At 51.2% G+C, this 27,412-nt stretch overlaps 7 protein-coding genes across 7 annotated transcripts; 2 read left to right on the plus strand and 5 right to left on the minus strand.

The window, feature by feature from the left end:
- Nucleotides 1–971: 971 nt before the first annotated feature.
- FIBRA_05827 (uncharacterized protein) lies at nucleotides 972–8,111 on the minus strand (the record flags this gene model as incomplete). The annotated part of the gene is made up of 11 exons (XM_012327576.1): nucleotides 972–1,787; nucleotides 1,847–1,989; nucleotides 2,050–2,887; nucleotides 2,944–3,099; nucleotides 3,157–3,808; nucleotides 5,275–6,104; nucleotides 6,162–6,307; nucleotides 6,368–7,196; nucleotides 7,254–7,409; nucleotides 7,459–8,013; nucleotides 8,064–8,111. 11 exons carry the CDS (start codon nucleotides 8,109–8,111, stop codon nucleotides 972–974), a joined length of 5,169 nt encoding a protein of 1,722 aa, XP_012182966.1.
- A 2,169-nt stretch (nucleotides 8,112–10,280) lies between these two features.
- FIBRA_05828 (uncharacterized protein) lies at nucleotides 10,281–14,571 on the plus strand (the record flags this gene model as incomplete). The annotated part of the gene is made up of 20 exons (XM_012327577.1): nucleotides 10,281–10,898; nucleotides 10,957–11,043; nucleotides 11,092–11,189; nucleotides 11,247–11,372; nucleotides 11,423–11,592; nucleotides 11,654–11,679; nucleotides 11,733–11,824; nucleotides 11,876–12,021; nucleotides 12,076–12,250; nucleotides 12,304–12,432; nucleotides 12,489–12,621; nucleotides 12,672–12,926; nucleotides 12,979–13,024; nucleotides 13,074–13,129; nucleotides 13,179–13,243; nucleotides 13,300–13,720; nucleotides 13,767–13,824; nucleotides 13,897–14,033; nucleotides 14,089–14,420; nucleotides 14,472–14,571. 20 exons carry the CDS (start codon nucleotides 10,281–10,283, stop codon nucleotides 14,569–14,571), a joined length of 3,270 nt encoding a protein of 1,089 aa, XP_012182967.1.
- Nucleotides 14,572–14,826: 255 nt separating this feature from the next.
- Nucleotides 14,827–16,002, minus strand: FIBRA_05829 (uncharacterized protein; the record flags this gene model as incomplete). The annotated part of the gene is made up of 6 exons (XM_012327578.1): nucleotides 14,827–15,288; nucleotides 15,349–15,435; nucleotides 15,507–15,526; nucleotides 15,585–15,658; nucleotides 15,718–15,819; nucleotides 15,899–16,002. The coding sequence occupies 6 exons, from the start codon at nucleotides 16,000–16,002 to the stop codon at nucleotides 14,827–14,829; spliced, it is 849 nt and encodes a 282-aa protein (XP_012182968.1).
- A 479-nt stretch (nucleotides 16,003–16,481) lies between these two features.
- On the minus strand, nucleotides 16,482–18,363 carry FIBRA_05830 (uncharacterized protein; the record flags this gene model as incomplete). Its single annotated transcript, XM_012327579.1, has 7 exons — nucleotides 16,482–16,801; nucleotides 16,852–16,975; nucleotides 17,038–17,418; nucleotides 17,472–17,577; nucleotides 17,630–17,715; nucleotides 17,772–17,996; nucleotides 18,058–18,363. 7 exons carry the CDS (start codon nucleotides 18,361–18,363, stop codon nucleotides 16,482–16,484), a joined length of 1,548 nt encoding a protein of 515 aa, XP_012182969.1.
- Nucleotides 18,364–19,049: 686 nt separating this feature from the next.
- FIBRA_05831 (uncharacterized protein) lies at nucleotides 19,050–21,276 on the minus strand (the record flags this gene model as incomplete). Its single annotated transcript, XM_012327580.1, has 7 exons — nucleotides 19,050–19,144; nucleotides 19,195–19,483; nucleotides 19,537–19,887; nucleotides 19,942–20,421; nucleotides 20,469–20,603; nucleotides 20,660–20,803; nucleotides 20,866–21,276. The coding sequence occupies 7 exons, from the start codon at nucleotides 21,274–21,276 to the stop codon at nucleotides 19,050–19,052; spliced, it is 1,905 nt and encodes a 634-aa protein (XP_012182970.1).
- A 484-nt stretch (nucleotides 21,277–21,760) lies between these two features.
- Nucleotides 21,761–23,670, minus strand: FIBRA_05832 (uncharacterized protein; the record flags this gene model as incomplete). The annotated part of the gene is made up of 3 exons (XM_012327581.1): nucleotides 21,761–21,940; nucleotides 21,997–23,044; nucleotides 23,102–23,670. The coding sequence occupies 3 exons, from the start codon at nucleotides 23,668–23,670 to the stop codon at nucleotides 21,761–21,763; spliced, it is 1,797 nt and encodes a 598-aa protein (XP_012182971.1).
- A 222-nt stretch (nucleotides 23,671–23,892) lies between these two features.
- Nucleotides 23,893–25,886, plus strand: FIBRA_05833 (uncharacterized protein; the record flags this gene model as incomplete). The annotated part of the gene is made up of 3 exons (XM_012327582.1): nucleotides 23,893–24,138; nucleotides 24,199–24,399; nucleotides 24,462–25,886. 3 exons carry the CDS (start codon nucleotides 23,893–23,895, stop codon nucleotides 25,884–25,886), a joined length of 1,872 nt encoding a protein of 623 aa, XP_012182972.1.
- Nucleotides 25,887–27,412: the final 1,526 nt, after the last annotated feature.

Here is a 27,412-nt window from a genome sequence, read left to right on the forward strand (position 1 = left end):
AAATTGCCTACAACCTAGGGAATAAAAAACGCGTGCGGCCCACGATCGCTGTTTCTGGTAATTGTATAGCGGGGGGGTTGTGCCGGAATACGATCTCGATCGGCTGAATTTCTTGCTGCGAAATCTGCAATCCCTCGCGTTCTGCTCTAAGTCTTGCGAGCATCTGCATTGGGTGAACGTACTCCTTTTTTGGCTTGAAGAAGTACTCTTGTTAATCAACTTCGATCGCGATGAAGTCAGGGGTGCCCTAATACGTCAAAATACATATTGTATAAAATGCCGAATAGTACAATACGGAGAAATTTACAGTTCGAACATCATGAGATTTGGATTGATCATTCAGCCGGCTTCGTGAAGGAATTTCAACACCGATCAACGACATGGAGTCTGTGGGTACTTATTAACTCGATAGCACAGCACACTAGCCATACCTAATGCTGTCTGAGAAAGATACTCGAAGACTGGAATAAATGATGCGATGAAGAACGCTGTAGACCTCCTGGAAGACAATACGACGATGAACCTCCTGTGTACCCTTGCGTGCTTCTGGATATATATACGCACATGCTCGAGATTCTTGATAACGCTAGCCAGCTGCAGCCGTACGTCAACATCCTACCCAGTGTCTATAGCTTGAGCTTTTCGAATATCTTCCGCAGTGATTAGGCGATTACATCGGGCTGCATAATCGTTCGGTAACTGTACTCGAGAGTACGATAGCATCATTCCAAGGCAAGGCGTGACAAAATACATGACAGCAAGTAGACATGTAGACATCTAGCAGCATTTGAATAGAGCTGCAGGATAGGTCGACTGTAACACACTGCAGTTGGCAGCAAACGACCTGGGCAATTTAAAGCGAGAATTCTAATATTTTTCTACGAAGAGATGGAAATAAAAAATAAGCATAATAGCGTGCGTCAAATGTATCAAGTGTGTACAGATGCGAGATGCGAGATGCGAGATGATAATCATGTCCCTTCAAAGTCCGCCTTTGCGCTTGCAGCAAGCTGTCTGGTTTTCGAACGAGTCTGCATGGGAGGTGGAAGCCCTTCCATCCGCTTGATTCTCGTACCGGACTCGAGTCTCTGCGCCTGCGGTCGCTCGAGTGGGTTGGGAGCGGCGTCACCCTCCTTGGAACCCTGACTCAGGGCCTTCTTTGGTTCCCGAGACTGCTCAGCCTGGTGCTCAATGCTTCCAGTAACTTTTTTGCGAGAACCTTTCCGTGGGAGAGGGCCGATGAGAATTTCCCCAGGGGTTCGCGCAACCACGCCAAAGATGACAGCGAAGTCCTCGTGAATAGTACCTGCTGCCGTATGACCGATGTTTTCAGTATCTCTCTCTATCTCTCTGTAACGAGCCACAAGGGAAGACCTGAGCACGTTGGCAGCTTCACCAATGTTGTGCACGCTTGGAGATAAGCTCTCGATCACAAACTGAAATTCAGGCTCCCAGCTCAAAGCTGACTTCCGACTAGCCAACGAATAGAAAATCTCCGCGGCCCGAATTCGTTGTTGAACGTATTGGTGAGGTGGAGGATTTTTTTGATCTACACGTCGAATCTTTTTGTTGAGTAGGAAATACACGGACATCCACCAGAGCGACTCGAAATCATGAAGGGGGTTGTATCGGAATGCAACCGGCATCGACTCAGCAGGAGGGAGTACGCTTTGCTCTCTGGTGACAGGATACGCCGCTGCAAACTTGTAAATATCGAGGTTCAAATGCCGCTCTTTGAAGTAATAGTTCTGGAGGTCAACTTCCACGGCCATGAAATCAGCTGTACCCTATGCCATCGGTGCGTCAAATTGGGTTCGTATTGCAGAATGAAGAAATCAACACTCACAGTTCGAATCTCATGTGAAGCCACGGCACCAAGTCGCTTTGCGTATTCAAAATCGGCCAGTTTGACTCTGCCATTGTATATCAAAATGTTCCCCGTACTTAAGTCACGGTGTACCCAGCCGGCCTCGTGCAAAAACCGTAGCACTGATTATGATTACAGCCCGCATCAATAATGCGAGATATGGAACTAATCAAAGGTCGTACCTGTAGCAGTCTGAGAAAGATATCCAAAGATGGGGAATAGCGATGTTTCGTAGTGAAGTGCAGTGCAGACTTCTTGAAAAACGATCCGATAGTGCGCTTTTGGATGATAATGGTAGTATTGATGATGCTCCACTACGGACCCTTGTTCGTCATGACGATGATGACCCGCATCGCCCTTTGGCGCAGTATTCGATCTGCGCTTCGCGTCCGAGCGACCGGAGCCTGGCTTACTGCCCGATGCGCGTTGAGTCTCTGAACGACGATTGTCTTGAGTGGTTCCATTTGTTGTCTCCTGTGCCACATTGACTGGACGCGTCCGCAACAAAAAGGTACCAGACTTAAGTGATATCTCCTTGCCTTGCGTCATCAACTCTCGAGTGTGGTCAACAAAATTGCCCCTCATGCGAACATCCCCATGGCTGACAACTGTCAGGAGATGCTCATCAAGAACCCTCCGTCCTTCTTCGCTGATTTTAGACTCCCGGATCATCTTCATGATTGTTCCTTCTCGTAATCGGTCGGAGTCGACCCAACAATCTTTCAGCACAACGGAATCTCCACTCTCCCGACCGTGCTCGACCCTCTTGGCTTCCCACACGCGGGTGCCACGTCCTTGCAACGCAGCCGTACCGATGAAAGAAAGCAGGCGCGTGGTACGGAAAATGACCTCGGTACCATCTTCTGCATGTACTGTGATGTCGAATCGAGGCTTATCTTGAGCGTCGAGCAGAGAATTGCCCTTGGTATCGACGAGGGCCTTCATGGTGGGATCATACCCAACATCCTGAGCATCGGCACTCAAAAATGCTAGTGCCAAATGGATCAAGGTTCTATGATCCTGTATGTACATCGTCAGCATTTTGTCTGAGGGCATGAATCACGTCAAAATAATACCGTTAAGAAATCAAATGCTTGTGTAACCATCACATCTGCCCGACTCGCATACCAAAGCCGCATTTCCGAGTCTTCAATTGTCAGCCCGAAAGTGAATCGCCTCCGCGGATCTTCCCGAAAGGAGTGGTGCATCCCCCAAATGACCTTGCTTACCACCTATGAAGGTGCATTCAATCGATTACCAGAAACAATAGTTAAATATACAGCACGCACGTCATCTCTAGTCTCGTTCATAGTATACTTCTTATATTCTGCACTCAATACAATATCTTTCCAGTGAGGATTCGGCGCAAGGGCCTTCCCCAATTTGCGGGCACGAAAATATCCATCGGGGCGCGATGCGGAGTTCCAGTGGTCTGATGCAGGTGATATGGATGGGGAATTCTCAAATACATAATTGAATTGAAAATCGGGATCTTCATCCACAGCAGCATCTCCAATAGCCTTCATCAAGTCTTCTAGTGGTTTGAATGTTGGGTCCTCGCGCTTCGACGACTCGCTGGGAGATATCACGAAGTCTGCCCACCGACCAGTCTCATCATTGATAATCTTGTTCGAACCCGTCGTCAGCCTTGACAAGACCTTGTCGACAAGTAAATCATCCTGCGAGGATATCCGTGGACAGACACTCTCGAAGAAGAATGCGACAGAGACTTCGGGCACCGCGTCGCCCAGATCAGCGAGGACTGTCTGTCGACTAGCAGGAAGCGTCTCGCTTAAATGCGAGATGTCGCGAGTCGCCTTATGAACGAAGGGAGTATCAGACTGTGTCTCAAGAGGCTTATGAGATCGTGGCGGAGTGACTGGCTGCTCACCCATTCCGATGAGGTCGTAGAGCACGATGGCAGATATGGCTTCCCCATTGCTTATATCTAGTCAGGAATGTGGCCAGAGCAACCGCACGTGTAGAGCTCCGTGGCTGATACTAGCACACAACGAGGCGGAGATCAGCCAAACGGCCACAAAATGTCACACAGAGAGTCATACAAACCTGATCCGGATGCTCTACAACGTTCTTCACAAGGCGATGAAATGCAACCGAGGATATTCCTTTGTTCTAAGTTGGGCTGTGCAATGCTGTGGCGACAGGATGGGGAGTGTTGTGCAACAACATTGTGCTTGCTTAGTCAGGATCGCGTCTTCACCCAACGCGTGTCCTGCACATGCTCGTGTTTGACGAGCGCTGGAGGACCTTGGAGGAGGCTTGGACCGAAGCGGCAGCGGTGCATCCTGCTCTTAAGTTTGTATCGTTCTGAAAATCGACTCCGGAAAGATGTGCACATGTCGATAATGTCTTTGAGGCGATTTATCCTTGCTCGTCAATGCCAAGTGCAGTGCCGGAGGCTTCTCGCATGTGTACAACAGGGCCGTGACTGCGCGCTGTCGAGATCTCGAAAGTTGAGATACCCACTATGATGATCCCACTGGCAGCTTGTGGGTCATTCCTGTTTATTGCTAAACATACATGTTCATATTGCGTAACGGCGAACTTAGGCGTTATTTTCCCTAATACTAGCGCAAGGTGACTCCCCATCAAATTTTCGTGCCGGTGCATGATCATGATACTTGTCTTTTGTAGGTAAACTCCTTAACAAAAATAACTTATATGTAGGAAACCTAGTCAGCACCTAAGGTTGGGTTTTGGATAAATGGTGGTATGCGATGGTATACGTGTTTTTGCCACTTCACACTGCATCCTGGACGTCCTTTCTCGGTCCACAAACACGAATATACTCATCAGGGAACGAGGAAATGTTCTAGAGGGTATATTACCGGAGCCTTGGGAACTGCATGACCCAAATCTCAGATCACTGGACATCATTTTTACCATGTAATGTAGCCCAGATGCGATATACCGTGGATATCAAGAACATCAGACACCGGAGAAGTTGTCTCACCAAGCCATTTCATGACTTTAGAGTTTGGCCTGAGCATGGCCGGCAAGATGACCCGCTGCGTGACTAGCATGTCCTGTGAAGAGTCTGATGGCCAGTCAGTCATGCCCATATCGTATGCACAATGACAGAATCTCTCCTCGGATGTCTTCCGCATTGATGGTAAGTGGTTTTGAATCAGGCTATACGAGGATCCAACGGTCGTGACTCAAGAGTTAGAATTTCAGCCTGTACGAAGTGTATATTTACATTGCAGAACAGAGCATATGACAGTAAACAGACATTGAACGCGCAGTAGACCAGCACGGCAGTATGTATAGCATCGAAAGTGAGCGTGATGTCTAAAAGAGGCATAAAGCACTGCGACAGAAATGATGCAGGACTTGAGCGGGAGGAGAAATCAGCTTTGCAATTGCTCAGCTCGGTGAACAACTACCGAGTTGTCGCAATGGCGTTTTCAGCTCTTTTGTTGGCAGTCATCGAACGGGTCTGCATCCGAGTGCCTTCTAGTTTCTTGACGCGAGACCCACGAGAGTGCTGCTCCGCATGTGGCTCCCCGAATAGATGCGTCCCCTTGGAACGCTTGGTTTGATCCTCTGGTTTCGGTTGTTCTTTGGGAGGGGCGGGGCCCACGGGAGGTTGAGGCTGCACGCCAGATGGCTCAGGTTGCACGGATGGCGTAGCAGGGTCGGTATCCGGAAGGTGACCAAGTAGAATATCTCCTTTACGACATCCAAGTTCCCCGAAGAGCAAGATAAAATGTCCAGGTATGTCGCCCGCTGCCACGCGGCTGGGTATCTTTGATAAGTCCACTTCTACTGCGGTATAGCGCCTTATGAGCTGCATCCTAAGTATTTCCACCGTTCTCCCAAAGAGTTTGAGGACCGGGGATAGGCCGCCAATTGCAGATTGAAAAGAGGAATTGGTGCTCAAAGTAGATTGTCTATGACCGAGCGAATAAAACACGCGTGCGGCCCATAATCGTTGCTTCTGGTGATCGTGAGGTGGAGGGACGTCCTGGTCAATTTTGATAACTGATTTCGTGAATAACCAATGAACAGAAATCCACCATAGTGATTCAAAATCATGAAGAGGATTGTACCGAAATGCAACTTCGTCCGGCTGAGTATTTTGCCGGAGAATCTGGGATCCCTCACGCTCTGCTTTAAGTATTGCAAACATCTTCTCGGGATCTACCTCCTCCATTTGCGGCCGGAAAAAGTACTCTTTCTGATCAACTTCGATTGATGTAAAGTCAGCAGTTCCCTGATACGTCAAAACACCTCAGATTTATGCCGAATCGTGGAGTATATAACAACTTACAGCACGTATGTCGTGAGGGTCGGAGTGGTCGTCCAACTGCTTCGCATACTCAAAGTCGGCCAGCTTCACCTTTCCATCGAAGATGAGTATGTTACCTGTGCTGAGATCACGGTGCACCCAACCGGCTGCGTGAAGAAACTTCAGAACTAATCAATCACATAGAATTTATTAGCACAGGGCATGATAGCGTAACATACTAGCCATACCTAAAGCTGTCTGGGAGAGATAGTTGAAGATTGGGATTAACGACGTCTCCTGATAGAGAGCGTTGCAGACTTCCTCGAATACAATGCGATAATGAGCTTTCGGGTGATATTGATAGTATCGGCGAGGGTTGTCTTGACGTGGTGGCTCGCCATCACGATGATGACCCGCACTACCCTTCGGCGCGGTATTTGACCCGCGCTTCATGTCAGAACTCTCCTTCCTGCCCGATCCTTTCTGGGTACCCGCACGGCGATCACTCTGGCTGGTACTTGCGGTGGTTTTCTGCGTTGACTTATCCGAGCGTACTCGCAGCGAAAAATTTCCAGATTTGAGTGAAATCTCCTTGCCTTTAGTCATCAAGTCCCGTGTATGGTCGTCCACACCACTATTCACATGTACATCGCCAGAACAAGCTACAGTCAAGAGGTGGTCGTCGAGCACCTTGCGGCCCTCGTCGTTGGCAGCAGATTGTCGAATCATCTTCATGACTGTGCCTTCTCGAAACCGATCGGAGTCGACCCAGCAGTCCTTCAGGACGACAGGATCACCACTCTCCTTGCCAGCTTTGACTCGTCTTGCCTCCCACACCCGTGTACCCCGCCCCTGCAATGCTGCTGTACCAATGAAAGAAATAAGACGCATCGTACGGAAGATAGTCTCCGAGCCATCCTCCGCATGCACGGTGATGTCAAATCGAGGCTTGTTATCGGGGTCGAGCAGAGCATTACCCTTGTCGTCCAAGAGGGCCGCCATCGTAAGATCATATCCGACATCCTGAAAATCGGCGCTCAAGAATGCTAATACTAGGTGAACAAGACTTCTATAGTCCTGTGTAAAGCGTTATTGGCGTATAACCAAGGAAGACTATCATCAGCCTTTACATACCTTCAAGAAGTCAAATGCTTCCGTCACCATCACGTCTGCCCGACTCGCATACCACAGCCGCGTTTCTGAATCTTCTATCGTCAGCCCAAACGTAAATCGTCTCCGTGGATCTTCCCTCATTGAGTGGCGCATCCCCCAGATCACCTTAGCCACTACCTATAGAATAGTATCTGGTCACTGTACTAGGCAAGCATGCTACACTCACGTCGTCCCTTGTCTCCTTCAAAGTGTATTTCTTGTATTCTGCACTCAATGCAATGTCCTTCCAATGAGGCGCCATCTGCTCCCCCTCTTGCTCTGAGCCACGAACACGAAAGTATCCGTCGGGGCGTGAAGATGAGTTCCAATGGTCCGACGCAGGTGATACGTAAGGCGAATTCTCGAACACGAAATGAGGTGTAAAATCGGGGTCTTCATTCACGGCAGCATCTCCAATAACTTTAATCAAATCCTCCAGAGGCTTGAACGTCAGATCCTCGCGTTGAGATGACTCGCTTGGAGAGACTACGAAATCCATCCATCGGCCAGTCTCATCATCGATGATCGTGTTCGAACCCGTCGTCAGTCTCGATAAGACTTTGTCGACAAGCAAATCGTCCCGCGAAGATATCCGTGGACAGACGCTCTCGAAGAAAAATGCGACAGAGACTTCGGGAACCGCATGGCCCAGATCGGCAAGAACTGTCTGTCGACTGGTAGGAAGTGTCTCGCTCAGATGCGAGACATCTCGAGTCGCCTTGTGAACGACAGGAGTGTCAGACTGAGTCTCGAGAGGTTTATGAGACCTGGGCGGAGTGACTGGCTACTCACCCATTCTGATGAAACCGTAGAGCAGGACGGCTGGTATGGCTTCCCCATCGATTACATACGGCCGGGAAAGACAATTACACGTGTCTGAGAGTACAACCGCTCCGCGGGCTGATACTGACATCGCAACGAGGCGAACATCAACCAAACGTCCACAAAAGTCACACACCGAGTCATACGGACTTTATCGGGGCGCGCTAGAATTTTCTTCACAGATAACAATGCCTTTTTGTTCCAAGTTGAGCTCACCGTGTAAATACTGTGATGAAGGCTAGCACTGAGCACTGGGATGAGTGTGGCGCAACTGAATGTGGCGCAACTGAATGCACGCGCTCTGCTTAGTCAGGATCGCGTCGCGTCCTACTGAGAATCATGCCGCCGCGTCCCGCGCACATACATTGGTGCATCACTGCCGCCTGGTGCCAGCTGGGCCGGACCAATGACTGGCAGGAAATTCCCTTTTGAATTTTACTATTCAGCACGAAAGATTCGCATTTCCGTGCCGCTTTGATCCCGGCTCTGATATTCGAGGTCGATGTTTCCGGCCGACCAAATTCTAACCGCAGTGCAGGCTTCTCGCGCGATACATCTCACAGATCTTTGGGCGTTCTGTGCGGGACTGGCATGACTGCGCACTCACGTTGTCAGAATCTCAGAACATGATTCCAACCAGTTAGCCATATCCCAGTGGTTCCCAATATCATGTGTGCATACGGACATCGATCAGTCTTGACAAGACCAACCGAGCAGCAACAAGCTAAGATACAAGGCCTAACAGAGGCCTCTTACCCAGTAACACATTGCACCATATTATACACTCTTTCATGCTAACGTTTCACTAAAATCCACGTTGACCGGATGAATTCGAGATCAATCCCAATCTTTCGTAAGATCACTGACCCCTCAGAAATCTCCAATGTCTAGCACATCGACAAACGAAGAGAACGGCCCGCGGCCGGGTAGTAAGCTGAAACACCGCGGCTTCCACGCGTCCTCTGGTTCCTCAGCACCCCCGTCATTAGGTCGTTCCCGCCTAAAATCGGTCAGTGGCCACATAGGTATACTGCATATGCTCTGAACCCAGTGAACCATCAGCCTCTGCTCTATGGACAAAACAAATGTACATACGCCCAAGGGGCAAACTTCAGCACATCGGCGCCACTCTGTCCAGTCCAACTACTGCATGAGGTGTCTTCGACACGTTTGGGTACGAGACCATGCATGAGCAGATCTACACGCGCTCCCCACAGATTGATCAGTCCCAACAAGTCTTGCGACGAGATGCTATCATCCATGCTCTCAACGGATAATGCCGCATAGTTCCCGCAACATCGCTCCAAGACCGACTCAATACTCATCTGCAGAAGCACGCCGTGATATTCAGATGACTCACAGGTTGAATGATGGGCGAGTCGAAATCACACCACATAATTTCGCTACATGTCGAGAAACATTAGTACCCGTCCAGATCAACTGTCTCCGCCCATTTGCAGAGCTTGGTATACGAGTGTATTCGTCTCACGACGGATACTGGTCCAATTCGTTAGCCTTGCCTCTCGCGGCAAGGAAAACCTCCTAGCTATTGAGCCATCCCAAGTCGCTTAAAGCGGCGCTCATGCCATCAAAATAGACAACTCTAGCAGGACGAACAGTTCTATAGGTAGAGATGAAGGTACTCCCTCCGCGTCCGCCCATGATGCCAAAGCTCAGCGCTCATCTCTGGGTCAAAGGCTAACCATTGCAGAGACGGAAGGAGGTTTGCATCTTTACGTGCATGATACAGGAGGGTGTATGGTTTAATGATACCTGGGATAATCGTATGCCCATTTCCGTGGTGTGGATTAGACCATTGGATGAGGAGAGACGTTAATGAACGGGGCGGTAAGATTGTCAGGATGGTCCGGATGACGATGGGGCTGCTAAAGCAGATGCTGCCAGTGGGACGCGTGCACATGGAACCACAAGCAAGTCGCGAAGAAGGGTGGGAACATGGGGGCGGGGGTGCGTTATCTTGCATGGCGAGTCGATGCTTTGACCACCCTGAGCCCTCCGGCGGGCCTTGATACATATGTAGTGATTCGCTCTATACTACGAGCTACATAGGACACGTTTGGGATGCACGTGAACAGACGCGCGACGTGCATAACCCGTGCACGTGCGAGTTCGAAGTGGCTGAACCAGGCTCTAAGTCGATCACAACCACCACCGGCTGTTCCAGCAATGTCATCTTCTAGTCCCAAGAAGCAGGCCACTATATCATCCTTCTTCTCTCAGGATACTATTTCACCGTCACCTATCAATTTGAAGAAAAGATCGAGTGCTCACATTGACCTCACTGTCGACTCTGATGACGACACCACTCCGGTTGCAAAGAAGCAGAACACAACGAGTACTTTCTTTTCTGAGTCCAGGAATCGGCCAAATAGATGTGCAGAGGCTGGGCCGTCTAGTGGACGCTTGAATCTGGCTCGTGTCGCTAAACAATGGCAGTTTGATCGTAGCTTGCATACACAGACACAGACACCTTGCGCACCCGCAACAGAGATGAGAAAAAACCATGAGAGAGCTTCAAAGATTCTTCTTGGACGAACCGACTTCTTTGCGAGGAACGTACCTGCCGATGGGACGGTAGACATCTCCGACGAAGTGGAAGAGGGCGGCAACGCAGAGGATGTTCACGAGACCTCAAGTACTGACTCTGACAGCCCCTTTCGTGAAGTCATTCAGACATTCACAGACAAAAAAGGCAAGACAAAGAAAACATCCCGAAATGTAGCTAAGAAGAAAGCAGTCGAGATAGGTCCTAGAGGCTTCCCGTATAGTCCCTTGGAACTGCAAGTGCGTGGCTTCATGTCTCAATGCGCATGTACTGTATGTGCTGATGTATCGGAATAAGGTTCTGGATCTCAAAGCCAAACACCCAGGAACCTTACTCATGGTTGAGGTTGGCTATAGGATGAACTTCTTCGGTGAAGACGCAGAGGTACGGATCAATACTCGCGATCATGGAGGACTCATCCGAACATACTAGATCGTTGGAAAAGAACTGGGATTTGTATGCTTCCCTAGTCGGAATTTCTCTTCAGCCGCTATGATTCCAGTACATCGCCAAGAAGTACATCTGAAGAAGTTAATAGTGCAATTTACTGATTTCCCTTGGCGTTGGAGCTGAGTCAAATCTTCCAGGCTCCTTTCCAAAGGATATAAGGTCGGTATCGTAGAGCAAACAGAAACCGCGGCGTTGAAGAAGGTCGGCGACAATCGGAAAGTGTTATTTACTCGAAAGCTTACTCACTTGTATACCGCCGCAACGTAAGTTGCGTCCGCGTCCTTCAGTTCTGATTCTCACCGCTGCGTTCCAGCTATATAGAAGAATTGGACTCCCCGGATGATCTTGAGCCGGCGACAGCACCCCCTCTTATGTGTCTGGTCGAAGAATTAAAAGGTGGCATGGGCGCTGACGAACGTGTGCAAATTGGCATGATTGTTATTTGCCCAAGCACAGGAGATGTCGTATGGGATGAATTCGAGGGTATGTGTATCCATTCTCAGTAGTGCGCGTGAACATCGAATTGACTTGGCGAGTCTTTCAGACAATCACATGCGTACGGAACTAGAGGTTTGGGAGTCTTGTCCCGCTTGAATTTTATCATACTGAGATCGAATGTCCAGACTCGCATGGTTCACTCGAAACCGTATGAACTACTTCTACCTGAGGGCCGCTTGAGTAACCCAAGCGAAAAACTACTTGTCTACTTCACTGAGTACGTTGACATTTGATGCTGCCAGCGTGAAGCTCCTGATGGGTATTTAAGACAGCCAAATCCCCTTACTGCAGAACATCAGATTAGAGTAGAGCGTTTCAAACAAGATCTGACTTATACAGAGGCATTTTCATACCTGACCGACTTCTACTCTGACAAGTCGAAATCTGCTTTCGCGTCGGACAGTTACAATACTGGTATGTCCTTCTACACCTCACTTGAGTGGGCGTTGAATGTAGGCCGATATCTAGGGAAGCTTATGGCCGCCGTGACGGGCTTTCCAAAACTTGTAGTTGCCGCTCTGGCGTACACTATCAAGTACTTGGCAAACTTTGACATCGAAAACTGCTTGGTAGAGACAAACTTCTTTACGAAATTTGCAGAACGAACGCACATGCTACTAAATGGGAACACTCTGACTAATTTGTTCGTCCTCACCTTCAACTCGCGAGAGGCTACACTCATTAGATTGTTCAAAGAGAAATTTATCGTAACGAGACGGATTACACTACGAAAGGCTCACTTATCTGGATCCTCGATCACACTTCGACGAAGTTTGGTGCAAGGATGTTGAGAAGCTGGGTCGGCCGACCGCTGACAAACGTGAAGTGTGTGCTGAAGCTTACAAGTTCATTGCACGGGTGACTGAGCTGTCATTCTATAGAATCCTCAAGGAGAGGATTAGCGCTGTCGAAGAAATCCTAGCGGATGGCACGCCGAAGCTCACTCACCTCCGTGAGCTGCTCCGACGCCTTCCGGATCTTGCCAAAGGGTTATGTCGTATACAATACGGAAAAGTATTCCATCAGAACTTGCATAATGATTGAGTGTTGAGATTGATTGACAGTGTACCCCTCAAGAGCTCGCCGTTCTTCTTCCCGCATTCAGTAAGATTGCTGCCGCATTCCAACCGATCAATGGACTGCATGACGCGCCTTTCAAGTCAAAGATACTTAACGAAATCGTGGCTGCTCTCCCTAACCTCAGGGAGCCTATGAATGAGTTAATGGCCAGTATCTCCCTAAAGATGGCAAAGGAAGGCAAAAAGGAAGCCTTGTGGGCCGACCCGGACAAATACCCTGAAATTGACAGTATTACCGTGGTATGTCATTAGTGAGCCACAGATGACTGACCTGACATCGCCGCGGTTTTAGTCAATACAGATTGTAGAGTCGGAATTAATGGACGAGCTGAAAAATAGTCTGTAGTTGTTCGAAGCTGACATCCGAAATATGCTGATTAATTTCAGTTCGCAGACGGATCAAGAAGCCTGCTCTGATGTACGGAACGTGGAATGGAGAGGAGGTATTTATAAAACATGTCTTTATGAGCAAAATTGTTGACATATTCGTAGTATCTCGTGGAGATACGAAAAGATGAAAACCGCGAAATCCCTGTGACATGGTTTCTGGTCTCCAGGTCAGTCCATCATAAACAATATGTTACTGCATCCTAACCGGTTTTCACTCCGTTAGTACAAAGATTATGAGGAGATACCACACCCCCGAAGTTAAGAAAAAGCTCGAACATCGCGCTCGATTAAAGGAGGCCCTTAATATGGAGGCTAACAAAGCCTACCTGTCCTTTCTACAGGAGATCTCACGGAAGCATTATGCGGTGTTGCGCGACGCTGTTAACAAGCTAGCTGTCGCCGACTGCCTGATGAGTCTGGCTCGCGTCGCGCTGCAGGAGGGCTATGTGAAGCCGGAGATCACAGCGGACGACACACTGGAGATTGTTGAGGGACGGCACCCCATGATAGAAGTGCTCCGATCCGACCCGTTCGTGCCAAACTCGGTGTACATGGGCGGCGCGCAACCAAGGAGCAGGATTATCACGGGTCCGAACATGGGCGGGAAGAGCTCTGCTGTTCGGATGATTGCTCTCTGTGCTATCGTATGTTCGTGCAGTGCTTTGCGAGCGAATGTTGACCGCTTTCCAGATGGCGCAAATTGGCTCGTACGTCCCGGCCCAATCTATGAAAATTGGGCTTCTAGACGGTGTCTTGACTAGGATGGGAGGCAAGTGGTTTTTCCGGTCGCAGCGATCCTGATGTTCATGTTTCTACACAGCCTCTGACGAGCTCGCGCGGGGTCGATCGACGTTCATGGTCGAGATGCAACAGACGAGCGACATCCTGCAGCTGGCCACGCCAAGAACGCTCGTCATTCTCGATGAGCTTGGCAGAGGCACTGCCACGTTTGACGGTGTAAGTTTCTCTCTGCCTGCAGCGTGAATCGCCGCTTGATTCGTCGGAACCGCAGATGGCAATCGCCAGCGCCGTGCTGCAGCACCTCATTGAGAAGACTCGATGTCGAACCTTGTTCATCACTCATTACCCTCGGCTCGCCACGGACTTGGAGCGCAGGTTCCCTCTGGACGTCGGGAACCTGCACATGGGCTTCGCTGAGGACACGCGGATCGACGGAACGCGCGAAGTGACGTTTTTGTACACGCTGACCCACGGCCTGACGGAGGAGTCGTTCGGAGTGGAGTGCGGACGCCTCGCTGGCCTGCCGGAACAGCTGCTTCAAGTGGCGTCGGAGAGGGCGCAGGTTCTGCGGGCTGCTATCACGCGGCGTGTGAGGCAGAACAGGTGAGTGGCTGATACTTGTGACTCTTGAATACTGCTGATTCATGAATTCAGATTCCGCAAACTCACCAGGCTACTCTCTGAGTGTATCAACAACTCAACGGGGGCTGCTAGACCTGTTGAAGAGCTCAGAGAGTATGTTGCACAGATTTGAATGACTGCCCATTGACCACTCTGCACTTGGCAATACCAATTTTGCTTGGACTTGAATCTCAACACTACCGTTTGCAGGGTATTCCTACTTGATGAGAAGCCCCATATGCTATAGTATGTTTTGTGCTCTTGATGGGTGAGCTGAATGTGTCATATACAGACAGTCAACTTATTGTCTGATCATGTGCTGGACTGCATGCATATTACAATAGAGTGTAGTATGATATAAATGTGATGAGGCTCTTGAAAAAGAGTTCTAGGGCCATTCATGCTTATGCAAGAATTTATAATACAACTGCTCCATTTGCTGCTGTTCCTCTCCAGAGGGAGTAAGGTCAATAGCCTCCTTCAACTTCTCTTCCAAAGAGGCATGATGTGTGAAGCTGCTAGCAAAGTAGTCCTCTGAACATGTATAGTCAAGATCTTTATCTGTAATCGGATTTTCGAGCGGAATTTTTGGCAGCTCATTCTTTAAGTGCGTTTTGAATTGTGCGTGATCCATTTCAGCTTGTAGCAAAGTCCACTGCTGAGAGCAGTATGGATCCGAAATGCCGAGTACCGTAAGGAGGTATTGTCGGAAAGCGTCACGAGAAAGCTGGCGCTGAACTGGTCCTACAAATTCTGCGTAGAGTTTGTCGGCCCTTGCAGTGATCTGGTGCAATTCCGCGTAAAGCTCGGCGTTGCTCTGTCGAATTTCTGTGGTGAATGCTGCCAAGTCCTTCCAGTGGCAGTTCATCATTATGCAGTGTAAGTCAAATATCCTGGTATCAGTACGCACCTCCTCAAAACGGCGTATCATAATCTCTCGCAGTCTTGCTGCCCGGCTCAATAGACTTCCCTCATCTTCCTTTGTTCCACTTCTGATCTGACTTCTGCAACACAGACTGATATCGTTATGTTCCGTTTTAAGTTCCCCGCCTTGGTCTTGTTCTTCACCTTGGTCTCAGGATCCAATCCTAAGAATAACAAAGCAGTTAGTCAGACTTGAAGCGCGACTGTGAAATTCGTACTTACCGGGCTTTGTGTGCTGCTCGAGCTGGGATGGATGAAAAGAGCGAATAAAAGTCCACGAATTCTGCACGTAAACGCTGTTGTAAGGAACTTAGTCTTCACAGGAGACGGCGATGCCGGACTCACTTAGCCGCACCAGCGTTCCTTGATGGGGTTGAAGTCGACGACGGAGAACGCTGGCAGTGGTAGACTCGGGCGAGCAGAGAGCGATGACTTGTAGGAGTACGGCGATGCCGTCCTAAGCCCAATGTGAGCTTATGCGCACATTGGGTGAGGTGATTCGAATTGCCGCGGAGGCCTCCGAAAAAGCTCCTTACCTTCGGAATCCGCATTGACTGATCTCGGACTCATCAATATAGGGGTCCCAATCATATGTGTTCCTATGACGTTCGACTACTCGCGGGCGGGCTCCACCGACCATGGACCACATCATCAATGATGTTCTGGCATTGCCCACAACTGGAACACCTTTCCGTTATTCAAACACGAACTAAGTAGTCAATTCGAACAGGCTTTGTCAGGGAGCCCACCTGCTTTGTGAGCTTCTGCATGGAAGACATAGAATGTGTGCAGTAGGATAAGAGGGGGTTAGCCCATGGCAGTCTCATTTCTAACATGACAGCTAGAGAAGACACCCTTCTGTGTCGTCTTATCAATCAGCCACTCACCAGCCACACACTCACTGGCCCACGTTCCAAAGGACTGCTCAAACATTTCACTCACAGTTTCAAATCACTCCACAGCACACTTGAGTTAGTGATTGTAACCTGAACGTAATTTAATTGTGAGTGCGAGCAAGCAGGAACACCCAGACCCATCCACAATGACTGCCAGTTCTAAGATACCTACGCGATAGTCCCACTGCGCACACCGCTGCGCCCAGCCCGATGGGCCGCCACCCTAGCCCGCATGCTCGACAGCACTCGTGACGAGCTTCCCGCTCTCGATCGTCGTCCTGAACATCTCGGGAACAGGGTGCTCATCGAACACGCCATCCTCTTCGCCCTCGACGGGGAGGCTGACGTTGATCGCGCTGCACTTGGCGGTGGTGATCTCCACACCGAGGCACGCGCGCGAGAGGTAGATCTGGCCCGAGTCCGTCGAGTCGAGTTGAATCGTCGGCGCCGAGCCCGTGATCTGCAGCGCGAACGACGGCGAGTTCGTGACAGACACTGCCGAGATCACGTTCTCAACGAGCACGGACGTCTTCGTGCAGTTCACTGCGCAGCGCGGGTCAGGCGGGAGCACCGCTCGAAGGAGGGGGACTCACCCATCGTGACGGCGTTGACCTTGCCCTTGATGATAACCGTTGAGCTCTTGCAGCCGTACAGGTTCACCGTCTGGCTCAGCTCGACGTTCTCCACCGCTAGCGCGGACTCGTTCTCTTGGTACTCCTGCAACGGCGCACCGCATCAGCGCCCTGCGGCGCAGCCAGCACCGCATAACGACGACTCACGATCACCCACTTGTTCCCCTCAAGCGCAAACTTGGCCGGCTTCTTTCCTGCAAGTGCCTGCGGCTTGCTCGGCTTAAGCGGCTTCTTACCCACTCCCACCGCAGCGCTGGATGACCCCACCGCACCCGGAACGGTGCTGCTCGCCCGGAGCGCGGGGTTCTTATGCGTCATCTCACTCTTGCTGACTTTGCGCAGGCCCTTTGTGACGTCCTCACCGCGATTTAGCTCTGCAAACACCGCCGCGACGCCGCCCGCAGCGGGGGCGGTGGCGGCAGCTGGGGGCGGAACAACGGGCGGAGGCGGTGGAGGCGGGGGCGGAATGGACGCACTACTGGGCCCCGACGCCGGAGCTGATGCCTGGTACTGCTCTACAGAGATGCCCTGCGCGCGGAAGAGGGTCAGCAGCGGGCGGGGAGACAAGCAGCCAGGCACACCTTCGCGTTCCACACGAGCCCGGTAGTATAATAGTCCATGATATACTTCCGTAGCGCTTCGAGGAGGGCAGCGCAACCTCTGACCCATTCGGCGTGTCGTGCGTCCCTGCGAGAAGGGGAGTGTAAGCGGCAGAGGCAGAGGAATCGCGGAGACATACTTTTCCTTGAACTCTTTGATGACGCGGTTCCCGTAAAACTGCGCCGAGTCCTTGATTTCTGCAACAAATGGACCAGGTTTGGGCTCCTAAGCAGGTGCGACGAAGATCAGCAGGCGCGGCAGCCAGATGAGATAGCACGCACCACAGTGACCCAGCCGGCACAGGTAGCGCCCTCGGCGACCATGGAGAGGTGGTTGAACCAGTCGCGGTCCTTGCGATTGGACTCCTTTGCGCGGGTGATGTCCTCGATGTCCTTCTGGAGCGGGGCGAGGAGGGCGGCGAAGACAGACTGATCGGGCTTGCTGCAGCTCGTGGTGAGAAGGAGGAAGGCTCGAAGGTCAGCAAATTCCTTCTCGAGAATCGCTGTCTGCGCGCGCGAAAACGAGCGTCTGAATGCGACGCGTGCGGAGGAGAGAGGAGGGACATACCTGCTCGACGACGGATGCGGAGGCGAAACTGCGGGTAAGCTCGAGGAAAGGCTTGAGCTGGCCGTCGATGATAATATCATCAAATGCCTGGACAGTCCTCGGAGTCTCGACGTGGAGAGGTGCAGATGGGGGCGGAGGTGGAAGCGGAACCTGTGAGGCAGACGGTGGAAGCGGAGGCGGGACGGGCGTGGGCTCGGAGGAAGCAGAGGGAATGGCAGCACCCTGAAGTCCGGCGACGAGACTTGGCGGGGGAAGATTTGCGAGGTCCTCGAGCCGCGAGGTTGCGGCTTCCAGCCTGGGGAACATTCAGCTGAAGATTAGATATACGCGTGGTGGGCAGACGACTCGCCGTTTGATGATGGTAGCAAGCGAGTGCAGACCGCCTGAAGACATGGCTAGAGAGGCTTGTTTAGCGTCGAGACCGGTCTCGTACAGAGACTTACGAAGGGAATAGTAGGCAGAAGAGAGGAATGAGGAGGAGGAGGCGATGGTTGTCTGGCGACTGCGCCGCGGGATCAGGACGCACTATCCTAATTGGGCAAGGTAGAATGGTGGCACGGTGGCAAAGCAAAGGAAACGCTGAGGGAAAACGAGGAACAAATGGATGGAACAGTCTTGCCGTCGTAGTGTATTAGGCGAGCCAACGCTACCACAAGCCTATAGATCGCGACCGGCGATACTGTTACACGATTTGGGAGAAACTGCCACTGGCCATGTTCTAAGGCTTCGACAGGTGGGAGGACCGTGAGACTCGGAGAAGATGACATTCGTCAGGCTCGCCCCTGTTTGAATGCAGTATTTACTTTCTTCGCATGTCCAAACACAAGTTCTTTCGAAACAGGAAGACACAGAAAATGATACTTCACCGCGGTCATCAGCCACTATTTCCATAATACATTCCCAGTACCAGACAAGAATGCAAGAGCAGAGCTATATCATTAGAGGCAACGTGCGTAGAATATGATGTATAAGATGAATGTAAATTACTACAATCACTCCTGGACTATATCCTCCTTCCGCGGCTTGCTCTTCTTGAGCTCGTCACCCTGTCCGATGATGGATTGGGCTTCGTCATCAAGAACTGTGCCTAAAAGAAGCGTAAGTACGGACGCATTGCTGCACAATTCGAGTACTCACCCAGACCCTCCTCTCTAACCAGACCAAGAACATGTTCCAGCTCAACGAATCCATCCTTGTCGACATCAAGCTTCTCAATCACCCTGTGTCCGACTTCCTCATCAGGCTTGTGCTTGATGACGGCCAGCGCCTTCTCCAGGTCTTGTACGGAGATTCGGCCCTGCGAATCGCACGAGATCATCTGTAGCGAAGAGCCGACACGCGCATCGTAATCAGAGAGCTGCTGGTCGATTTTCGTAAGCATTGAGCGGATGCGCTTCGTCAGAGCAGCGGAGGGCGATTTCGAATCCTGCGCGACACGATATCAACAAACGATGCCTATAGCCATAGCCGGATACGTACCTCCTCCTCGTCAGTTTGCATATTCTCCTCCATGAGAGCGCGCAGCTCATCGCGCTCCTTCAACACGCTGGATTTTGCAGAGAGAATCGAGAGCGCTTCTCCGAGCTCCTTTAGCTGTTCCGTTGTCATGCGAGCATCGCTCTCTTCAATATGCTCGGGCTCCAGCTCCGATTCGGGTAAAAGGGACTCGGCCATACGCGCTTCCTCCTCCTTCTTCGCCCGCCGTGCGTCCTCTTCCTTCTGCTCCTGCTCCTCTTCATCCTCAATGAGTTCTTCCTGTTGCTGCAAAACTTCCAGTTTCTGCTTATAGCTCGCCTTGTCAGAGTCGACCTCTAGCTCTGCTTCGTTAAGCTATAACCGGCTCCGTCAGATGAGCTGCAGCAACCACGTCGCCGCGAAACTCACCAGATTGTCTGGCAAGCCACTCAAGACGCTCTCGAGGCTTTTGATAATGGCCGTCTTGCCGTCCTCATCCTCGCCGGGCTTCTTCACGAACTGGAAGGCCCGAGCAAGAACGAGTAATACGCCGCTGACCCGGTTGTGCAGGTGCAGATTGATCCATGTCAATATTTCCTCCCGCAAGCGCGCAGGAGACACACCGCCGGTTCGGATGCCACGGCTCTGACAGGCCGCTTGGAGCTCCGAAGTGCTGAGATTGTCCGTGCCCTCCATGTCGATCAGCTGGTCGTCCCGGCGCAGCTCAAGCAGTCGTGTCCGAATGGTCCCGCGCAAGAAGTTGTCGGTACCGAAAGCGTTAATGCCCATGTAGCGGCACATGGACACTAGTTGTGGACGCGACAGATTGTCGAGTGTAAGATCGTCATCGAACAGGCGTGCAACGTTGATGATATCCGTAGCGGAAGGGGACTCTCCCGTTGACCGAACCTGTGGCCATGTCAGTAGTAAAGCAGGGTAGAGTGGAAACGACTTACTTTGCGGAAAAACTCCTTGAATGCGTCACTTCCGACTATATGCACGTTGGCCTTCAAACCAGATTCGCGCAGAGTCTCTTGCAAGAACTTGGCCATGTCGAGCCTGACACGCAAAAGTCTGCGTTGCTTCTCTTCCTGAAAAACGCCGGAAGAGTTAATGATTGTGTGCCTAGACAATGGCGTGCACTTACAGCTGCAAACTTGTCTTCGAACGTGGAAGGCAACATGTTCGGAAACAGTTTGAGGACAACCGGTATCAAAAGTTCCATGAATGGCACGATGATGAAAACTGCAAAAGGGATAAGTCGCAAAAGGTCCTGCGTCGTGCGCTTCAACTATGAAAGCAAACAGTGATTTTATCTACCGAGTGAACCAACAAAAATAAATGCCGACATACCTGCCTCCGTTCCCTCCTCGTCAGGCTCTCGCCATGCAGGATTTTCCAGAGCAGCCTCGAGGAGATCCGCACTTCCGCCCCGAGCAGCTTGCTACCATGCCAATAGTGTTGGGCCTCGTGCTTCACCTTTTTCCATACCCGCGTCGCCAGCGGAGCCGTCTCTACAGCGTCCTTAGGTGTCGGGGGTGTAGGTTTCGGCTCGGCGGTGACCTGAGCATCGGTCGACACTTTCCGCACGCTCTCGGGGATGGGTTTTGTACTCTCATAGCGTCTGCCGAGCGGGAGAGGAACAGGATGAGCGCGGTGGGTTTGACTTGCTCCCGCAAGCACACGAAGAGTTACGAGGTAGTTTTGGCGACTATAACTGCGTGCAAGTAAAGACGGGGACGGTTTGGGGAGCCATAAAGACATCAAATACGATAAATTGGAGCCAGGCAAAAATTGAGACGAAATCAGAGATATGGTTGTCGGATGAGCATGTAGGGCTCGGAAACTTGCACGCTGCTGCTCCGGCGAGTGACGATGAATGACGCCAAGCAGCCGGCAACGAGCGTCCAGTGCAGTATTTGTGCATATTGTTGCGCTCTTGCCACCGCTAAGACTCGGACCGATGCGGCTTTAGCAGTGGACATAGACATGTGGAACACTGGATTCTGGAACACAATTCCCTGATAAATGTCACGAAATATGAACTATCATTGTACTTGGAATGTATGATCAACATCCCGTTCATAATATCGTCAACCGCACTACGATACATCAAGATACCAGGGAAACCGTAAAATCTTTTACAGACATTTGTACCATGCGCATCTATGTAACCGTTACATTGCCCACTGCCTCAGAACGTCGCTTACTCGAAATCGCTACAAGTATCTGGAATAGTGCTGCCGTTTCAGAAGTCTCCGCTGCCCCAAGCATCGACAAATGAAGAAAACGGTCCACGGTCGGGTAGTAAGCTCAAACACCGTGGCTTCCACGCGTCCTCTGGTTCCTCTGCGCCCCCGTCACCAGGTTCGCCTCGTGGTCCCCGCCTAAAACCGCTCAGTGGCCACATAGGCATACTGCATATGCTCTGAACCCAGTGCAACGTCAGCCTCTGCACCCTATAGACAAAATAAATGCACATACGTCCAAGGGGCAAACTTCAGTACATCGGTGCCACTCTGTCCAGTCCAACCACTGCATGAGGAGATCTACACGTGCTCCCCATAAATTTATCAGTCTCGACAAGTCTTGCGACGAGATGCGGTCATCAACATCCATGCTCTCAACAAATAATGCCGCATAGTCCCCGCAAAGTCGCTCTAAGACCGTCTCAATACTCGTCTGCAGAAGTACCTCCTGCGGTGTCTTATGTATGCGCGGATCGTGGAGGAACCCTGTGGCAGAGTACACACACCGCTGTAGAGCCGATGAGTTCATAGATACTGAGGGGAGTGGGTGCCGCGGAGGGAAGAGGAAAACGTTATCTACCAGAGACGCACCCGGACTATAGACCCAGTCGTGAGCAGTCGAATTGGGTGCGCCAGTGTCCATGAACGGATTCAGCGGTGAATACGTCAAGCGGCGCAATGCAATAACGGCTTGAGTTGTGTTCAAAGGCGTCTGCTCTCGCAGAGCGGTTGAAGTATTCCCAATAAATTCGTGAAGCTGTATAATCCGGCTTGCCCACTCTTCCACGACGTTTCGCGCGAGCGCGCCCCAGTCCATACCGCTGCCACCTCGGCGCCAGGGTGGGCGTTGCAGTGTCTCTTCTACCTCATCCCTTATTGATTGCGCGTCTGCGGTAGAAATGTTATTCCAGATACGGTGCTGCCGCACACTTTGACCCTCGCGCGCCTTGACAAGACTTTGGAGGCGAGGGTGATAGAATGTGACAAACGAGGAATAATCGAGCTCAACATGAGGCTGTGGAATTGTACCGCGCTGTGCTGCGACACGGAGCCATTCAGAGAAGCCCGTTGCCCCGAGAGGCGACCAGCCAAAGTTAAATGGAGGCCTGCTTCCGCCTGGTCGGCCCCTTGTAGGTCGGTCAGGTGCGTCTTTGCCTGGTGTTCTTCCTCCTCCTGGCGGAGGCATGTCCCGGCCAGAGGTAGGGGTACTACCAGGAGCCGTGATATTCAGATGACTCACGAGTTGAATGACAGGCGAGTCGAAATCACACCACATAACTTCGCTACACGTCGAGAAACATTAGTACGCCAAAAGCGCGACTATGTAATGAAAGTCTCACAAGCCGGCATTCATACGCACGAAGCCGTCCAGGTCGACTGTCTCCGCCCATTTGCAGAGCTTGGTTATACGGGTGTATTCATCTCGAGATGGATACTGGTCCGACTCGTTAGCCCTACCTCTCCCGGCAAGGAAAACCTCCTGGCTATCGAGCCATCCCAAGTCACTCAAAGCCGCGCTCATGCCATCAAAATAGACAACTCTAGCAGGACGAACGGTTCTATAGGTAGACATGAAGGTACTCCCTCCGCGTCCGCCCATGATGCCAAAGCTCATCTCTGGGTCAAAGGCGAACCATTCCGGAGACGGAGGGAGGTTTGCATCTTTACGTGCATGATACAGGAGGGTGTATGGTTTAATGATACCTGGGATAATCGTATGCCCATTTCCGTGGTATGTATTAGGCCATTGGATGAGGAGAGACGCTAGTGAGTTGAAAATGAACGGGGCGGTGAGATTGTCAGGACGGTCCGGGTGACGATGGGGTTGCGAAAGCAGATGTTGCTGGGACGCGTACGCATGAAAGCACAAGCAAGTCGCGAAGAAGAGACTCTGAAAAGGCAGCAGCATAGGGATGAGAGCAAGATGAGAGTGCGTTATCTTGCATGCCGGCTATAATAACCGGGCCGCCTTACCTGATCAGAGTGAAGCCACCGTGACTTGCACGATGAAACGCGTGACGGACGCGTTCTGTTGCAGTGTCACGCCCACTCCTCTGTAGCTCGCCGCGACCTCTAGTCCTGAGACCTACCGACCATCTCCGAGCTCTGAGACCTCCGACAGGCCGCCTGGATGAGCGGAAGATGTGAGGAGTGTGGAGAAGATACTGTATGGGAATCAGACCTTGGCTCTGCAATATGTACACACTGCGGGACCCTTGCGGACCCGACGCAAAGCGTTCTCACTTCCCATTTGGAGCCCACAGAGAATTCGACCCGCGATTTGCATTGGACTACGCTCCCGGGTGGCACATTGAAAGGTAGGAATGGATGGGCGTTGTCTGGACAGGGAAAAGAGGCCAGAGACCGAGCAAATACGGTGCGCCCAGCTATAATATTTTAATATTACTGTCCGCTGAAGTCCTAGAATCATGTGTAGATTGTGATGCACGAATTTATTCGCTCGCTTGCTGCGAGGCTTTGCAGCCCTGGAACAGCAGTTCGTGCTCAGGGTCTGTTTGACCAAGCTATGAGGCGAGGCCAATTCCGGTGGGGTCGGAAGGCTAAACTAGTGGCTGGCGCAGCTATATCCATCGCTTTTCGTGAGTCGCGTAAGAGCGATTCAATTTCTGATATCGCGGTGAGTTTGGATTCTGTTTACGCTAGGCGTCACCGCGTTGACATGTATTCTACATCTTACAGTATGTTCTTGACGAGCCCTCTGTGGCGGTATCTCGTACATTAACCTCCATTGTTGCACTATTGCAACTACGTCTTATATCTGCAGACCCATCCGTGCATCTCCCGACATTACGGGCTCATCTTCTCTCGCTCGCACAGGACGCGTCTTCTACTTTGCCCGTCAAGCTGAGGACGGTACTTAATCAACTAATACCTCGCATCCCAACGGTCATGCAAATTTCCTCTTCTCTTTCCACTCTAGTGTCTCGCACAAATATTCTCTCGAACGTCCCTTCGCCTCCGACAGCCTGCGCTATATTAATGCTTTCCCTAGAGGGGGAACTATTGTCGTCACTGCCACACGCTGGAGCTCTTGCGCAAACACTTGGCGCGCGGTTCAGCATAAGCAAAGGTACTGTCATGCACCGTTACAAGGCGATTTATGACCTGCTGGAGAACTGGATCCGAGAAGTCCCCTGGCTAGAAGCGCATGAGCGTAAGAAGGGTGGGACAGGAAGGTCTAAAATCGCCAAGCGAGTCGTAGTGTCCAGAGGCTTAAAGGATGTCGTGCAATTCCAAGAAGAGATCTGGAGAAAGAAGCTTGACGGGCAAACGCGACTCCATCTTGAACTGGAGATAGACGAGAATGAAGCCACTGATGACGAACGCGAGCGTGACGGGGACGCGAGTAGGGGTGTTCTTCACGTCTTGGAAGGAAACGATGCTGGTACGTTGCTCAGATCCCTTCCAGTTGCTAAACAAGACGACGTCATCCTCTCTGCCCCGCCTCGAAAGAAGCGGAAGACAGTACACGAACGGTCGGTTGCCACCGCATCCCAGTTCTTGCTCAATTCCGGTTCTACTGGGCCAACATGCTCGTCCTCGCGCGCGAGCGACGGCGACACGTCAGATCTGCTCACACACCTGCTCACCGCGGATGCATTCAACCTCTCGCATGCGTTTTCCCGCGCACCCACCCGATTGCAAATGCTGGCTACATCGCGAGGCGGGGCAGAAGAATTCAACATTCCAGATGAAGAATTATTCGACGAGGGGGAGTTGGAGAACTTGTTCAGAACCGATGAGGAGGTGGCCATTCTTCGGACCACAATGGATTGGGATGACGACGAAGAGGTCGATGCAACCAGCTCTGACGATGGACCAAGAGCGCGGAAAAGAAAGAGGAGCAAACAGAACAACGAAGAGTGTGAAGCCTTTGCGCAGAGCAAGCCTGGAGGTACCAAGAGGATCAACATGGATGCTCTCCAAAAGCTTCTCGATCCATCATATAATATCAACGAAGAGACTGACGAAAGCGAGAACTCCGATAGTGAAGGAGCTCAGTATGGTGACGCTCCAGTCGGCAATGACGGAGAGATTGTGGAGGAATGGAGACCATTGTCACCAGGAGGTCATGGATTCGACGAAGATCGTTATGATGTGTGATAAAGGTGTTCGCAGCGTTTTTGCGCATGCGCGGATATGCTTTAAAGTACCAGATGGTGCTCTTGCCGTGTGCGCCACGGACGTGAGTTATCATTTCCTATCTATACCTGATTTCATGTGATGATCTTTGTACAGGTTGTACATGTGTACTATCATTCTTTCTCCTGTGAGAAAGCCTCGGAGCAGGGTTCAGCGCACCGACGACCATCGTACGGGATCACCTCGGGCAGAGCTTGAGCCCGCTATACTGTCGGACTTCCATGCGAGGTGGTGGGCTGTGAACGCTGTGGGTTGTGTTTATACTACGCATCCGCTTAACTATTGACACATATACTACTATTAAATTATTCTGCCACGACCGCCTCTATGCAGCTCTAATACTGTCCATTGTGAAACGCAAAGGTACGTGACTACAAAGGGTTCCGTCATACCTGGATCGCTGGATAACGTCAGGTAGGGCTTTGTCGGGTCTCACCTAGGGGGGTGCTCATGACAGCCCACCCGGGCGGGCAGATCTGCAGCTGTCTGTCCAGACAGATACTATATTGAACATGAGCTCCAAGAGCACGAAGGTGGGTTATCAGTCGGAAAGGTGAGGGCTGCATACCCCAAATGTGAGTCGCTTGTGTGCAGTGGCGGGCTAGCACGTTCCGACGTGGTTGTGCGGTGTATTTTATTCAGCAGTCCTCCTGGATGACGTGCATGCCGCGCAATCGTCGCCCATAGCGTACTAGCCAGCTTCTACTGTGCCAGTAAGTTTCCTGATGGGTGTACGCCGCGAGACCCCAGCGTGCTAGACTGATACATTCCGGATCCTACTGCTGCTCTGCTTTACTTCGCCTCTCTTAATGGGGGTATCATAAGATCCCACATGCCTCGAACTTGATACCCACTTCCGTGAATACTCCGCGAATTACCAAATCTTCGATGTAGGTCCATCCTAATTCATGATCACGATCAGGCAAAGTAAATTGCTAGCGTCTTAAATCTTTTCCTACAAATACTACGTCGTCCATAACTTACAAAGAGAAAAAAAGGTACGGTAGGAAGATGAACACTGAAGTTGAGCGCTCTGCATCTGGCCATCGAGCCTCACTACCACATACCACTACACCAGGAAGATCTTCTGAGCACTACGCGTGTACATCATACATAGGATACTAGGGACACAACGGAACCGCTGCGCTGTAAGGTATAGTAGTCGCGCAGGAAGAATACACATAAACGACGCAGACACGGGCAGACAAGATGGAAAATAGAAGTATGTACATCATAAATGATACGACGATACGCACTCAGTCGAGGGCGGATCCGTAACGTTCTATGCTCTCCTGGCAGCCTACAATACTAGCGTGTCAGCGTAGAATATTGGTAAGCGAGGTAAATTGCGTACTCTTGCGCTTCGCGAGCTCGAAGCCGCCTTGGCTGCGCCTGATAACAGCGATGTACGTCTAGCCGTTTTAGTGGCAGGCTTTGCCTTTGTGGCGGACGTACGCCGGGCGCCAGTCACAGCCTGCAACAGGTTA

The sequence above is a fragment of the Fibroporia radiculosa genome (genome assembly GCF_000313525.1).
Source record: "Fibroporia radiculosa TFFH 294 genomic supercontigs, scaffold5239, whole genome shotgun sequence".
Classification (NCBI taxonomy): Eukaryota; Fungi; Basidiomycota; class Agaricomycetes; order Polyporales; family Fibroporiaceae; genus Fibroporia; species Fibroporia radiculosa.